The sequence below is a fragment of the Brachyistius frenatus genome, unplaced genomic scaffold (assembly GCF_029030835.1).
Source record: "Brachyistius frenatus isolate BFR_SWC_R1_liver_20210118 unplaced genomic scaffold, ASM2903083v1 Contig_298, whole genome shotgun sequence".
Classification (NCBI taxonomy): Eukaryota; Metazoa; Chordata; class Actinopteri; family Embiotocidae; genus Brachyistius; species Brachyistius frenatus.
The window spans coordinates 2,330-18,254 of record NW_027210897.1 but is presented as its reverse complement, the minus strand read 5'-3'; the positions used below and the strand labels follow the sequence as shown (position 1 = coordinate 18,254).

General features: G+C 39.9%; 2 protein-coding genes across 3 annotated transcripts in view; both read left to right on the top strand.

Moving 5' to 3' along the window:
• Positions 1–4,020, top strand: part of fras1 (Fraser extracellular matrix complex subunit 1) — a 265,766-nt gene extending 261,746 nt beyond the window's left edge. Inside the window, exons 72-73 of the mRNA XM_069722629.1 lie at positions 196–342; positions 1,919–4,020. Of these exons, the coding sequence (XP_069578730.1) occupies positions 196–342; positions 1,919–2,500 (729 nt within the window). The 3' untranslated portion in view covers positions 2,501–4,020. The remainder of the gene's footprint in view (positions 1–195; positions 343–1,918) is intronic.
• Positions 4,021–4,519: 499 nt separating this feature from the next.
• On the top strand, positions 4,520–15,562 carry anxa3a (annexin A3a). 2 transcript variants are annotated; one of them, XM_069722631.1, is made up of 14 exons: positions 4,520–4,575; positions 5,483–5,515; positions 5,593–5,640; positions 5,746–5,833; positions 7,217–7,311; positions 8,536–8,649; positions 9,942–10,032; positions 10,237–10,316; positions 10,388–10,444; positions 10,533–10,626; positions 10,725–10,820; positions 11,113–11,171; positions 12,422–12,544; positions 14,887–15,562. In XM_069722631.1, exons 2-14 carry the CDS (start codon positions 5,501–5,503, stop codon positions 14,914–14,916), a joined length of 990 nt encoding a protein of 329 aa, XP_069578732.1. In that variant the 5' UTR covers positions 4,520–4,575; positions 5,483–5,500; the 3' UTR covers positions 14,917–15,562. The 2 variants fall into 2 exon arrangements, with proteins under 2 accessions (XP_069578732.1, XP_069578733.1); XM_069722632.1 differs by having other exon boundaries at positions 4,566–4,575; positions 14,883–15,556.
• The last annotated feature ends 363 nt before the right edge of the window (positions 15,563–15,925 follow it).

Sequence of the window (15,925 nt, the reverse complement as noted above, 5' to 3'; positions counted from 1 at the left end):
ACAGTGTTCTCCAGAACCAAACTAGTGGCCTGTCATTTTTCATTTCTAACCCTGTAAACCCTTTTGTTAAAATATGTAAATATACAGCGACGTCTGAGATGAGTGTTTCCAGCTCGGCTGAGAGGAAAGCGAGCAGACAGCTGGTGTTGAGCTGCACTGCTCCGAGCTCTGATGGTTTCCATGTTTCCTCTGCAGGATCGGAAACAGCCGGACGTGTGCGACAACTTTTTCCACGATGTTCCTTTTGAGGCTCATTTTGCCTCCGACATCCCGGAGCTGCAGACCATGACGGCCATGCCGGGTGTGGACGGCTTCACCATGAAGGTGGATGCTCTCTACAAGGTGGGTGGAGTCACAGGAAACACATCTGCATGATGTCTGACAGTGTTGTGATGAAGAATAATCCATCTTCCTCAACCTCTGACATGTTTTGATGGATGTTACTTTATATATTTAGTTGCTGAATTTCTCATGTACAGTTTTGATCCTAAAGTAGACCATAATCCTGAAGTGTTACCTGTGCTGATGAGCTGATTAGACCTGATTTCATTCTTCAGGAATATTGATTATCCAACCAGTAGCTCCGCCCCCAGAGATCTGATTGGTCAACTGAACATTTGGAACAAATCATCATGACATCACTTCCTGCTCATCACGAGAAATATCCCTCCACCTCCTCAATGGGAAAATAGAATTAGAATATAATATTATATAACATGTAATATAATGTAGTTTCTACTTGTTCTAGTTCTATTAAATGACCCATTTGGTGAAGTCGGGTCTCTTTTGGTCCTTTTTGGTCGCTCCGAGCACCCGTACCGTAACACCACGGATAGTCACGCACTTACAATCCTAGCGGAGGCTAGCTGGACCGGTTTGGTTTGAACACATGACACGGAGCTAAAATGTTAAAAACACATGAGAACATGGATATCTTTGTTCATCAGATATCTTTGTTCATCAGATATCTTTGTTCATCAGATATCTTTATTCATCAGATATCTTTGTTCACCAGATATCTTTGTTCATCAGATATCTTTGTTCATCAGATATCTGTATTCATCAGATATCTTTGTTCATCAGATATCTTTGTTCATCAGATATCTCTGTTCATCAGATATCTTTGTTCATCAGATACCTTTGTTCATCAGATATCTTTGTTCATCAGATATCTTTTTTCATCAGATATCTTTTTTCATCAGATATCTTTGTTCATCAGATATCTTTGTTCGTCAGATATCTTTGTTCGTCAGATATCTTTGTTCATCAGATATCTTTGGTCATCAGATATCTTGGTTCATCAGATATCTTTGTTTGTCAGATATCTTTGTTTGTCAGATATCTTTGTTCGTCAGATATCTTTGTTCATCAGATATCTTTGTTCATCAGACATCTTTGTTCATCAGATATCTTAGTTCATCAGATATCTTTGTTCATCAGATATCTTTGTTCATCAGATATCTTTGTTCCAACCAGACTGAACTAGCTGATCAGTTTAGTGTTTCTATTTTTCTGTATTTATTCAGTTGGAGACTAGAAATCCTCTGTTGCTAGGTGGTTGCTAAGGGTCGGACTACTTCCTGGAGTAGTAAACATTACATACGTTACATAAGAGTCTGCTGAGATGACTGATTGTTTTCTAGTTCCTTGTCATATCTCGTGTTACCCTGGAAACGGAGATCGCACGAACAAAAAGTTGTACATCTTGAGAGTGAATTGCTCCAGAATATGAAAACATGTAGATGACATATTTTATTTCGTTGGTAACTTGTTGTATGATGTTACACGGCACTTTGCTCCCGACTGCATCACTGTCATCCTAATAAAGACGTTAAAGAACTCTGTCGTGTAATATTACTTAAATGTTCCTCTGAAACTCCATCTAACTCCCTCCGTGTCTCTTCCTGTTGATTGACAGGTGGAGGCGGGGCACCAGTGGTACCTGCAGGTCATTTACGTGATCAGCCCGGAGTCTCGGTCCAGCCCTCGTATCCAGCGCTCCGTCACGTATCCGCTGAGCCGCTCCAAACGCGACCTGGTGGACCGCGGCGGCCGGCTGACGCTCGACGAGTCGCTCATCTACGACAACGAGGGCGACCAGGTGAAGAACGGCACCAACATGAAGTCGCTCCGCCTGGAGTCCGGCCCCTCCCCAACCTTCAACGCCCACGTGGGCAGCTCGGTGGGCGGGGGCGTGGCCGCCGTCACCCTGCTGGTCCTGGTCCTGCTCGCTTCCTGCTTCCTGCTCCGCCGCTGCCGACGGTCGGCGAAGAAGAAGAGCAAGAAATGTGAGAAGATGTTGGAGGAGTATCCGCTCAACACCAAGGTGGAGGTGTGCATGGACAAGTGTGTGGAGAAGAACTTCAGCAGCAAACACTGCACGGTGAGGAACATCAACCTCCTGAACCGCAACCAGGAGCCCAACGGCAAGGCCAAGGTCAAACAGGTCAACCTGGAGGTCAAACTGCACAACAACCTCAGCGACGGCACCGAGGTCTGAAACACCGACGACGAAGACGAGGAGGAAGAGGAAAGAGTGAAATTAAAAAAAAGGTATTTTCTAAAAGAAAGTTTGTACTTAATGGAACGAGATGTTTGTTAATGTATTTTTATACCACTTTAAAAAAAAGGGAAGAGTGTGACGTGCAGGCAACCGGGCTACCTCAGGAACCCCACCCCCACCCTCCACCCTCCACTCCACCCCACCCTCCACCCCTCCTCCCTCCGCCCCATCCTCCACCCCTCCTCCCTCCACCCTCCACCCTCCACCCCACCCTCCACCCTCCACCCCCACCCCCACTCAGCTGCGTCCATCCTCCATCTCACGCTGCTCACTTCACGACTCAACTCAACGTTTATCTTCTTTTTTTTATCACCACATGGTGACCGGTAGCTCGGACACCGCTGATTGTTCCTCTGCTGCATCGAGTCGTTTCACTGCTGACTAACGTCACCACTGTGGAGCCGGTGTAGACGTCCTCCTTTCAGATCTCACTCTCTGATTCCACACACAACGTGAATATAATACAATCTGACTAAACAAAACATAGTTTAAGTTGTTCCTTTGGAGCGACTTCTGCATCGGCTGCTTCTGACTGCTGTGAAAGTATTAAAGCACCAACGGTGTGCTGCTGTCGCCCGAAGCTGTAAATAAAATAACAAAAATGAATGAGACATTTTCAAGTGCAATTATGCCTTATCTTTGGTTACTCCTTCTCTCCTGTGCAGGAACTTTGTTTGCATTTTTAAAAAGAAACATGTATTTCAGCCTTACATAACAGACTGTCGTGTTGAACAAACAGATCAAACACAATTTATTTTGTTGTTCTTGTGGTTCATACTTGACTGACAGCTGCCAATATTATTAAGTGCCATGCAGTATTTTTACTCACGAATTTCAACACGTTTTTTTAATTATTATTTTTTTTGATTGAAAGGGTGAATTTCCACGTGACTGTAATAAACGAGATGTCGTTTCGATCCCGTCCACGTGACCGACTGCTTTTAGCCTTACTGCTGTTGTAATGAGAATAATCACTTTATCAAAGCCTGTTTGTTTTGTACGAGGTGTGTCGACCTGCCTTCGTTCTGCCCAAAGACACAAACCCAAACATGTCCACCTGGTTTTATCTTTTATTATCCTCCACTCAGATCTCACTCAAATATTTTGTATTCATTTACGTATTATCATGTTACCCTCTTATTTTGTATTATGTTATAACTCAGCTACTGATGTACCCATGATGCTACTGTTGTTTTTATTTTATTTTGTAAGTGTATGACACTGGTTAGAGAGCACTGCAGAGAGAGAGAAAAAAAAATCTCTGTTGTCATGTGAGATGTTGACATCTGATTCCACTTCCTGTCCTCCTTTAACTGTGTGCCTATCGAACAACACGGGAATGGGCAGTGGTGGGGAATAACATGTTTTTGGTGCTATCATTTTTTGAAAAAAAACAACAACACTATCAATATGATGCCTGTATTTGGTGCCTTTTTTAGTAATAAAAAAAATCTGAAACCGAACAACATGTCCGGTTGTTACTGTCCAGGTTTTATTCTGTCCCCCAAAGCTTTACACACTTTCAAGTTTTTAGAAAAGTCTTCTGTGATGAGGCCTTTTTTTGATGGAAATTAAAAGGGAAACATTATTTATATCCATTATAGTATTAGAGACGTTTATCTTTCACTAAATAACCTATCAAACGGTGAATTTTATTTTGGGAAGTTGCCTGTCAAGTAAAATTTACACAAGTTTACAAACAGCTTTAATAGTTAGGAACATTTTATTAAACAGAAAAAGTGAAGACAAGAAAATTACAGATGAAAAAAAACAACATTCAAACCTGAAAGAAGAGGAGAAAAAAGTCTGCAGGAGAGGTCTGACATTTGAATATGTTACATATCAAACGTGATTTAATTATTTTCAGTGGAGGGTAACCAAAATGTCCGAGCCGTCCGTGAAGGCGTCACTCGACTATAAGAGTGGGCGTGGCCAACTGACTCAGGTAGATTTCCACTTCGCTGACGGACTGAAGGTGTGGCAGGACACAGTTTGTTCAGACTAAAACTCAGGTGAGCTTTTCTCTTTTGGTTTTTGTCTTTCATTGAAACATGTCGAAGTCTGAACGCGTTCTTGTTAAATGATGAAGAGTTTCAGCGTCAGAAGGTTTGAAGCTGAAAGGTTTATGAATACGTTCCTCCTGAATCATCACGAACTGAGCAAAACCTGTTTTTATTCACGTCCTCCAACGTGGCAGCAAGTTCATCATATTTCATTTTTGTATTTCCTGTTTTATATAACTTCACGAGCTTCCATCGGTTTCCTGTAGATCTGTTGTTACCTTTTTCTCAGTGGATTTAATTTGTCTCCTGTGGCATCGATTTGATCTTAATATTAAATGAATGATGTCACATATCAGAGTTTGTGATCGTATTCAGTTCAACTGCAGTGTTTTAACGGTGATGTGAAACCAGCTGGCTGCATTTGCTTTATTTGCTTTACATTCATCAAGACACAAGTTGTTAATCCTGAGCTGCAAAAGTTGGACATTTTAAATATCACACATCCAATTTAAAAGGAAGAAAATAACGTTCTAGTGCAGCAATTATTACTGGACTTGTGCTCAAGTTAATCAAGCTCTGAGATTAATTGAAGCATTTGGGGGAAAAAAAGAGTCCTGCTTTAAAATGTGTATGACAGTTAAGATTTCAGTTTTTAAATTGCAGCCCTGAAATATCCAAATATCCAGGGACACAGAGACACAGAGACACACATATTTGGTCAACTTTGCATAGGAAAGCAAAACACAGCATGACTGCTACAAACAATTTCAACATTTATGTTCAGTATTGTTCCTAATAAATAAATAAAAGCATTTAAATGTTGTGCTAAACTCTGTTTTCTAGAGACATTTTATAAATGCAGTTTGGTGTGAAGTTGACTGAATACGAATGTATTTTTATTTAATTTTTTACCTAGAAACTATCTGCGGTCACCATGGCGTCTTTATGGGTAAGTGAATTCTGGTGTTTTTATTGGTTTGATCATTCTTTGACTGATCTCACGTTTGAAACTCAACGATCCTGCAGGATGACCTGGACAGCCTCGTCAACTCTCCCTCCTCTTCCTCAGCAAACGTAGGGCCGACTAACACTGCAGCCTCATTTCAGGCTTTACTGATGTTCTCTGTTACACACGACAAAGGAAAGTGAGTGACAGGTGAATGTTCCCGTGTCCTTCAGACTGGAGAGAGAGGAACCATCAAACCCAGCGACAACTTTGATGCAGGAGAAGATGCTGCAGCTCTGAAGGAAGCCATTAAAGGGCTCGGTACGAATACACACAGTCACAGTACAAATACACACAGTCACAGTACGAATACACACACTCGCAGTACGAATACACAGTCACAGTACGAATGCACACACACTCGCAGTACGAATACACACTCGCAGTACGAATGCACACACACTCGCAGTACGAATGCACACAGTCGCAGTACGAATACACACTCGCAGTACAAATACACACACTCGCAGTACAAATACACACTCACACTTTGAACAGTGCCTTGCACTCTGTTTCCAGCTCAACATGCCATTGAAATGCTGAACTTAAACCGTTTCCTGTTATGTAACTCTGAACTGAGTTCATACCTAATGTACATTTTAGATCAAATTACAGAGTGGTTCATGTCAAGTGTTTCCATGTCAACAATAAAAGGTACATAAAAGGCTCCATTAGCTCTGATCGTAGTTAAGACTTACATAAAGCTTGAAATTTAGCATTTTCCAACCACATTGTGAACTGGAAGTGTAAATGAGGGTGATGCCCAATGTGGGCGGAGTCAAACATTTGCTCTGTGTGTATATATATAAGTGGATGGAGCTTTTAGCCCCACAAAATGAGGCCAATGTAGAAGTGCAATACCAGCGAGTGCCACTAGAGGTCGGCTCCAAAAAGCCTCCGGCTCCATAGACTCCCATTCAACTTCTCTCATCAAATCCAAAGTGAATAAAATGTGTCCATCAGTTATCTCGGTGTTGTTAGCTAAAGTCACTCCTTCTTCTTAGTTTTCTGGAGGTCCATCTGAAAATAATCCCTCATTCATTAGAAAAGAAGATTCAAGAAGACCTGTTTTTGGGGGCGTGTCTGTTTGATTGACAGGCCTGCGGTGCAGTCAGGTTACAGCTATCGGTGGGCGGGACGTAGTATCGTCAGGTTTCCGATCAGATCGGTCAGATCCACCTCTGGCTCCTCCCCCAGCTTGTCCAAATATGGTCACTTCCTGCTCCGAACTAGCAAGATTGGGACGGACAGAATCTGAACTGGAGGCTTCATAACGTTCACAAACCAACGATGACATCACTGCTGGTTGACGACATCACTGCTGGTTGATGACATCACTGCTGGTTGCTGCTCGCTCTGCCAACATTGAGCTCCGCTCCGGTCTGCGTCCTGCAGTCAAGGAAACCTGAAGCTAACCAACAGCTCTCTGGTGTTGATAGTCGTTGTGATTCGGGGGTTTGTAGTGATTTTAAATTACAGATTTAAACATATTAAATTATGTTCTTATTGTAAACATCAGTTGACAGAAGGGATGCAGTTCTGATCTGATACAGTAGAACGTATTTCTGTCAGTTAAACCGAACCTCGAGGCTTCAGCGTGACGAACTTTTCTCATCAATGTACCTTCTTTGTTTTCGTTTTCAGGCACGAATGAAAAGATCCTGATCAACATTTTGACGCAGAGAAGCAGCGCTCAGCGGCAGCTCATCTGTACAGCCTACCATGAAGCTACTGACGAAGTGAGATACCACTTTTATCCAGAATTATAATGCGTGTTCATTATAAACACCTGCATCATGACATCAGGACATGAAGGAAGACCTTCTTTACTTTTCCACGTTCATGTTTTGGATAAAATAAGAATGAAAGCTTTAAAACCTGAGCGTGAAACACTCACTTCACTTTTCTAACGATGCTCAACAACATTATCAGCAAACTGCACATTATGAACTAGTTTTTCCTCTTTGTGACAGCAGCTGTTCTTTACCATTGAAACCAGCTGTTTGTCAGCGATAGCGACGGTTCAGGTTTTGTTTAGTTTTTTGTGATGTATTTCTGAGTGAATCTGAATATGTTTTACATGAAGTTAAATTCTTCTTCTCCTGTGTTGTTAAGAACAAACTAGTCCTCGAACACATCGTTTGGAAATTCAAACAGCAACAAACATTCTTCAAATGAAATCTGCACTCACACCCCGACTATAATGTGACTCTGCTAATGTTATTAGATAATAATGGAAAATAATTAAATATATTATAAATAGAGGAAAGTTGTAAAAAATGTTGTCTTTAAGGCATACAATTAATTAATTAATTATTATTCCTGTATCAATGAATTATTTAACTGGTAACAGCAAAGGCAACAAAGAAATACTAAAATTAAATAGATAAAGGGATATAAATAAATAATTTATATTATATTAAAATATATGAATAAAAACTTAACAGAAAAATGTTTTGATTCATTTGCAATGAAGAAATTATTATTTTTGAAATGATATCAATAAAAAGAAAGATAAATATGCAAATAAATGAAAATACTTACTATTCTTTTATATTTTCTTATTTGTATTCATAATTCCACATTTATTTTTTTGTATTTTTCTCTCTATATTTTCATATTTATTGACTTCTACATTCTTTTATTTCTTCTTCTATATTTTTTCCACATTTCTTTTGGATATTTATTCTTTTCTATGGCGCCCTTATAACTCTATATTGAAACCTTAATAGATTTGCAGCTTTAACGTGTCGGATGATTCTCCCGGTCTGTGTTTCCTCTGTTTGTGAGTCTGATGTTGTCTGCAGGTGTGTGTATTTGCAGGTGTGTGTATTTGTGTGTCTGTGTGTATTTGTGTGTGTATTTGTGTGTCTCTGTGTATTTGCAGTTGTGTGTCTGTGTGTATTTGCATGGGTGTGGTTGTGCGCTGCAGGAATCTGACTGCTTCTGTTTGTCTGTCTCAGAGTTTACTGGAGGACCTTGAAGGGGACACTCTCGGTGACTTTGAGGACCTGCTGATGGCGCTCGTCACTCCTCCTGCCGTGTACGACTGCCATGAAGTGATGCGAGCCATGAAGGTACGTTCTCTCATGGATTTTCTAGAGAACTTCATAAATAAATGTTGACAAATATGAAATGGAAAAATCTTTTTAATTTTTAAAAAAAATTTAAATCTTTTGGATTGAAATAAAATGTGCATGGAAGTTGTTCCTCAGCTGACCAGAGTACAGCGTTGGTGTAAATGTTGTCCAGTTTCTATAGCAGCTACATCCTACATAGACTCGGGGGGGGGGGGGGTCTGCAGCCGATCCCAGCTGACATGAGGTGAAAGGTGTGGTACACCTGGACAGAGGGCCGGTCCATCAGCGGCCTGAGTCCTGCTGATTAAAGAGTTCAGACAGATTAAGTTGATTTTAATGTATTTATTAGAGGTTTTTGTCCCCTGGTGAAAAATCATTGATAAGAGACAATATAATACAATGTATAAATATGATTATCTTTCTCATGGCAGAATATGCTTAATGAGTCACATTGATTTACATTCAGACAACTTTTAATGTTTTGTTTTGTTGCTCATTTCAGTTTGGATGGTGAAAAAGATTCCCTGTCGCAGTTAAACTGTTCTATAACTTCCCATTACTGATGATGCATTCATGTTTGATTTTTTTTATTATTTTGTAACATACTGCAACTCGTGATGATTTTCATAACGAATCAATTTGCTGATCATTTTATTGATCTAATGTTTGAGCTCTGAGGAACTGATGACGTTTCCCTCAAATTTAACAAACCAAAGTGGCACCTTCACAGGGAATGTTTTTCATAACTTTTAAACGATTAACTAAAACTATGAAAATAAAAAAAAAGGAAATTCTAAAGAGCTTCACATTTGAGAAGCTGCAGTCATGAAATTTTGGGTGTGAATTACCAAAATGCATCTCATTAATTTTTGCTTGGTAATGTATTTCCATTTTGTTGTTCAAAATTGTTGTTCATTCAGTTGTTTATTTTACAACAAAGTGTTGTATATTAATTCATGTTTTTTGTCCAGAAAGCATTATTATTTTCTAAAGTAACTAAACGTGTCAAATGAAAGTACAATACATCCCCCTGAAATATAGTGGAAGCATAAAATGGCATGAAAGTCAAATACTCAAGTGGAGTACAAGTACCTCTAAGTGTAAGTGGATGTATGTAATGTATGAATACTCTGTGGTAAAGTAACTGTGTGGTAAAGTAACTCTGTAAAGTAACTGTGTGGTAAAGTAACTCTGTAAAGTAACTTTGTGGTAAAGTAACTCTGTAAAGTAACTGTGTGGTAAAGTAACTCTGTAAAGTAACTGTGTGGTAAAGTAACTGTGTGTTTCAGGGATTCGGAACAGAAGACAGCACTCTGATTGAAATTTTCGCCTCCAGGTCGAACCAACAAATCAAGGCTCTCTCTGACGTCTATTTAAAAGGTAAATAATGAAAACGGCAGTGAAAAGACTTTATTTGAAGTTGTTTGTGAGTTATGATTAAACTGATATGTCTTTGTAGGACATTGTATTTTGTCTTTTTTATTCATGCTAATCCATCCAATAACTTTGGACATAGATTTTATGGATTACTTGTTTTTGTGAGAACTTTTTCTGATGTCATATTTTTGATGTTTACCTCCACAGAAACAGACAAGCAGTTGACCTTTGACCTGAAGAAGGAAGTTTCAGGAGAGTTTTCCAAGGCGCTGCTCCTCCTGGCCGAGGTGAACATCGTAAAAACCAAACATGGTGAAGTGTGACTTCCAACTGAGTAAAGCGTTGTCCTTGTTTTCAGGGTCAGAGGGATGAGAGCACCACGGTGAACACGGAGAAGGCGAGAGAAGACGCCAAGGTGGAGTACGATGCATGTTTAAACTACACATACCGTCAGCGTCTCTTTTATCATGTGTAGTTTCAACCTTTTCCGTTTTTCCTCTCAGACTCTCTACAACGCCGGAGAGAAGAAGTGGGGCACCGATGAATCTGAGTTCATCCACATCCTCTGCCATAGAAGCATTCCTCAACTCAGACAAAGTATGTCACACTTTCTTTCTTGTGTACTACAATAAAGGTGTTTTACTGAGATAATGGTAAAGAATGTAAAGTGAAACTTTTCCCTTTTTTATATGTAGCTCTTGTTGAGTACAAGAACATGAGTGGAAAGACGCTGCAGCAGAGCATCGAGGGAGAGATGTCCGGAGAGCTGGAAGAGCTGCTGGTGGCCATCGGTGAGGAAATGTGGTTGAAAGTGTCCGGAACGTTTAATGTCTCACATCGTATGGCAAAAGTATGTGGACATAATCCTGTGAAAAGTCTTCTCAGAGGAGTGGAGGCTGTTGGAGCAGCAGAAACGATGGCTTTACATGGCTTTACTCAGTGTCCACATACTTTTGGTCATGTAGAAAATATACTTTCTGGTAGAACGTTTCTAAACTGTTGATCGTGACTGTATTGAGTTTAATCTACAAACAAGACTGTAAAAATGTTTGAACCGTGTTGCCCAACTTGTTCCTGCTCCAGTGAAATGCGTGAAGAGCGTCCCGGCTTACTTTGCAGAACGCCTGCACGGCAGCATGAAGGTGAATATCACGGCGTCGTCTATGTTTCAGTAGCAGATTATTATATAGATGCAAATATTCACATCAAAATAAAAGACAACAGCTGTGTCCCAAAAAACACAACCAGGATACTAACTCTATGTACAGGATGTGTTGCGCAATAATCATTACAATGTGCAGTTTTAGCAAAAGTATCCAAAACTGTCAGCATACTTGCATCTGAACAGGAAATGATGCTTTTTGTTGTCTGAGGTTGTCGATGTTACACATCAAGCCACAATATATTTCGTGTTTTCCCAACTTTCCTTTGCACATCACATTCTTGGTGAATGTTGTCCATCTTGTATGAATACGATATGTCATTATTTTGAAAGATACTGAACTTGTCGGTGATATGACGTCATAGTTTTTACACTCAAATATCAGAAATACAACACTTTCCCAAAAAGTTGGGATGCTGTGTAAAATGTAAATTAAAGAAAAGAACGTGACGATTTGCAAATCACATACAGCCATATTTAATGGAAAATAGACCAAAGACAAAATATCAAATGTTGAAACTGAGAAATGTTGACGTTTTATGAAAAATATATCCCTTTTTTGTATTTGATGGCAGCGACACGTCTCAAAAATGTTGGGACAGGGTCAACAAAAGAAGGGAAAAGTTGTGTAAACCTAAAATAAGCAAACACCTGATTGACAAATCACAAATAATTAAGTTAATTGGAAACAGATCAGTAACATGATTGGGTATAAAAGATGATTTCAGAGAGGCAGAGTCTCTCAGCAGTGAAGATGGGGAGAGGTTCACCACTCTGAAAGACTGTGTTGGAAAATAGTTCAACAATCTAAGAATAATGTTCCTCAACGTAAAACTACAAAGAATTAGTGGATTTCATCGTCTACGGTTCATAATATCATTAAAAGATTCAGAGAATCTGGAGAAATCTCTGAACACAAGGGACAAGGCTGGAAACCAATATTGGATGGTGGTGATCTTCGGGCCCTCAGGCAGCACTGCATTAAAAACACACTATTCTGGAGTGGAAATCACTGCATGGGCTCAGGAACACTTGTGAAAACCATTTCCCATTAAATGTGGGTTTATGTCATTTGCAAATCATCACATTCTTTGTTTTATTTACATTTTACACAGCGTCCCAACTATTTCAGAACCGGTTTGTAGTTCTGTAAAATGTGCATTAATTACTTTTTAGTGTAAAATTGTGTAACTGCTCCGTTATGTATGTGCGTGTGTTCACTCTCTTCAGGGCGGCGGCACCGACGAGTCCACTCTGAACCGGATCATGGTGAGTCGGTCTGAAATCGACATGCTGGACATCAGAGCCGAGTTCAAGAAGCTCTACGAGTACTCGCTGCACTCCGCCATCGAGGTGAGCAACTCGGTTTTATTACATTTTGTATTTTTTATTTCTCACTTTTTGCTTCCAATTCTACAGAATAATAATAATAATTCTAAATAATGTTTGAAGGAACTGCAGCAGCCAGATTGTATTGGGTTCATTCCACTACATTTAAGCTAAGAAGTCCTTTCAGAAATTTTGTGAACAAATTTTTTTTTTTTTTTTTTTTTTTATTGGTGCCAATAGCAGATCAACCACAAGAAAAGAAAACAAATTACAGTCAACAATGAAACACACACATCCAGGGGAGGAATCCAGCCCCTCAGAAGTTCATCCTAAATGCATCTCCAGACCACCATAGCTCATTGAAACAGGATTTGCAGGAGCAGGAAAGAAAAACAGAGAAACAAAATGGAACAAAAAAGTCTTTATATCGATGAAAATGCCGTCAAATTGAGTCCAGATATTGTAAGAAGGGATCCCATGATTGTTCCCATTTATTTTGACATTTTGAGTTATTCCATTGTAATTTCTCCATCTGTATGACTGAAACAAGTTCATGCAGCCGGTACAGTCAATACATCTTACTGCAACATAAAGTCATAGCAGATCACATGTGATTTCACTGGACTGTCATCCTGAAGTTCATCCTGTCCTGGTGAATTCACCATCCCAGGTTTTAGAGGTAGTCTGAAGTATTTTACTGACCTACACCGACAACAGCCTGCAAAGACACATATTTTTGAATGATGCAACAGTGTGGAAGTCCTGAGAGACACAGAGAGACACAATCACTAACCTGCTGGGAGACTGGAGATATAAAAAGGTCTTCTTTAGAAACCTAAAACATTCGATGAGTGATTTTATTCATTCTTTCAAAGGCGCCCAAAAACCAATTCATCCTGTCAAAATAGATTTCTTGAACAACACTCGTGGGAATTGTTGAGCTCTATCTTGTCTTTCATTTTCTGTCTTTGGTCGGGTTGGCTGTGTCACCAGTCTTGATCAGAGATATAAAAACAAAGACACGACCATCCTGTTGTATTACAGAAGACCAATAAAAAGACAACCAGCTGTACTATGCAGACAGTCATTTCATTTGAAATATTTCTGATAAGTTCTTTATTCAATTCCAGACATTCAGACAAGTACAAGCGTCTTTCTGTCAACTGGAGGGACTCAGAGTTTCAGTCACAACTTTCCATCTTCAGTGTTTAAGTTGTTGTTGTTGTTGTTGTTGTCACACCGACAGGGGAAGGGGAGGAGAGTGTTGACTGAAATAATGACCGGTTTACACCAACATATCACAGCTCAGAGTCAGACTAGTCAGTTATGGTAAAAACACATTAAAATCGACTTATTTACAGAAAATAATGGGACATCAAACACAAACTGAACACGTTTTATCTGAACGTAATAGGAGGGTTAAAAGTGTTTCCCTCCGTCAGCAAATAATAACAATCCTTCCCCGTGTTGTCCTGGACTCTGAACTTTTCAACAGATGAATAAAATAGTGTTCACTAACCCCTTTAATCACCTCAAATCTCTGTAAAATCCACATATTTGTATATATTTTCTATTTATCCACTAATAATATCTATAATGGGTACAAAGCTCTCCCTGGTCTGGAACCAAACTTCCAGCTGTGATCCAGTCGGTCTCTCAGACCTTTTACAGACTGCAGGAGTTGATAGAAAGCTGTTCTTCTATTTTTATGCTCCGATGCGTCGGAGCAGTTTCCCAGTCGACCTGCGATATGCTCACATTTTTTAAATTTAAAAGCCGGCTTTAAACCTTTTTTAGTTGCAATCTCTAACGTTGGTCAGACTGATCTTCTGCTGACCAAACAGCTCAGTTCACCAGCTCATCAAACACGACTACAGACTTCTGAAAGACTGAAAACGGTGCGCAGACAGCAAAGGAATCCTTTTTAAAAGATCCTTAACACAAGAACAAAAAACACGTTCGACACGCTTCACATCATTTCCTGTCAACTGCAGAGGTCAAAGATGTCTGATCCTGTGTGCACCATTTTGTCTGCATGCTGGTCCCTCTCCACACAGCCTGAACATTTTATTATGATGCATCTGTGCACAGTTATCAAGCTTCGAGAGTCCTCAGATTGTGTCAGCATTCAGACACCTGAATGACTTCGGCCTCTGCTTCAAATGTACTGATGAATATTGACCTGCACTCGAAGGAGTTCGTGGCTAAATACATAAATTACTGCTCGTAAAACGGAGACTCACCTCTTTACATTCGTTCAGCAAAAACTCCAATGATCCCGCTGACGCCGGTAACTTTGTTAAATGTGCTGCTGAATGTAGGATGTGCTTTTAGATGTTTACTCCGTGTTTGTGTTTTCCAGTCAGATCTGTCGGGCGACCACGGTGAGTGTGTGAAGGCCATCTGTGGAGGAGACGACTGATGAAAGAAGAAACCTGCTTTGTCGGCCGTCTGTGTTTCTACTACTGACTCCTAAATGTTTGCAGGCATAAAATACTAAAACAATAATAAACGGGTAATAATACGCAGAAATGTGGCTGTTGTAATAAATCTTCTTCTTTCTCTGTGCAACCTCATTTATTCAGGGTTGTTCTCTTGTAACTATCAGTCATAATAAAAGACCTCATAAATCCCTGCTGCTGACAATCACTGACTGATCTCCATCACACGCTAAAACGTACACTGTAGTTCATCAACGTCGCCAGCTGGGGGCGCAACCGTGCCAGAAACGGATTTAAAGAATCAGAATCGGGTATGTTTACACATACAAGGAATTGGCCTCTGATTGTAACTTCTCAATGTACAAACAGAAATAAACATACAGTATAAAACAGTAATAGACATGAATACAGTGGAACAACATGAATACATGAGTCCACCTGAACAATGGTGCAAATGCATCTCATGTAAATGCTGCTGATGCCGTTGAGGTGCAGATGGTCCAGTGTTGTTGCACAGGGTTTGACATTGTTCATTGTTCAACAGGGTGAAAACTGTTCTGGTTCTTGTTTCTTGTTCTTTCTGCTTGTAAATGTCTGCAGGTCTGAAGATCTCCGAGGGCTTCAAGAAGCTCTCGGTTGGGAAAACTGGAGATGGACATTTCTTCCACTTCACAGCCCTAAAAGATGAACATGAACCTTTCACAGGACTGTGATGTGCTTCATATGGAAACTCATCCATAGCAGTTTAAAAACCATGACCACGACTCTCATGGATTCTCTTTCCCTGAAGTTATTTCACTTTTCAACTCTTTTTGGATCACTGAAATCACAACGTGGCAGATTTTGATCGATTTGAGGAATGAATATGAAAAACATTAGAAATGCAAGCACAGGCAGATGGAACTTCAAAAGAACTGTATTAAACAAATGCACAATATATTTACATTTTTACAAGTATGTGGGT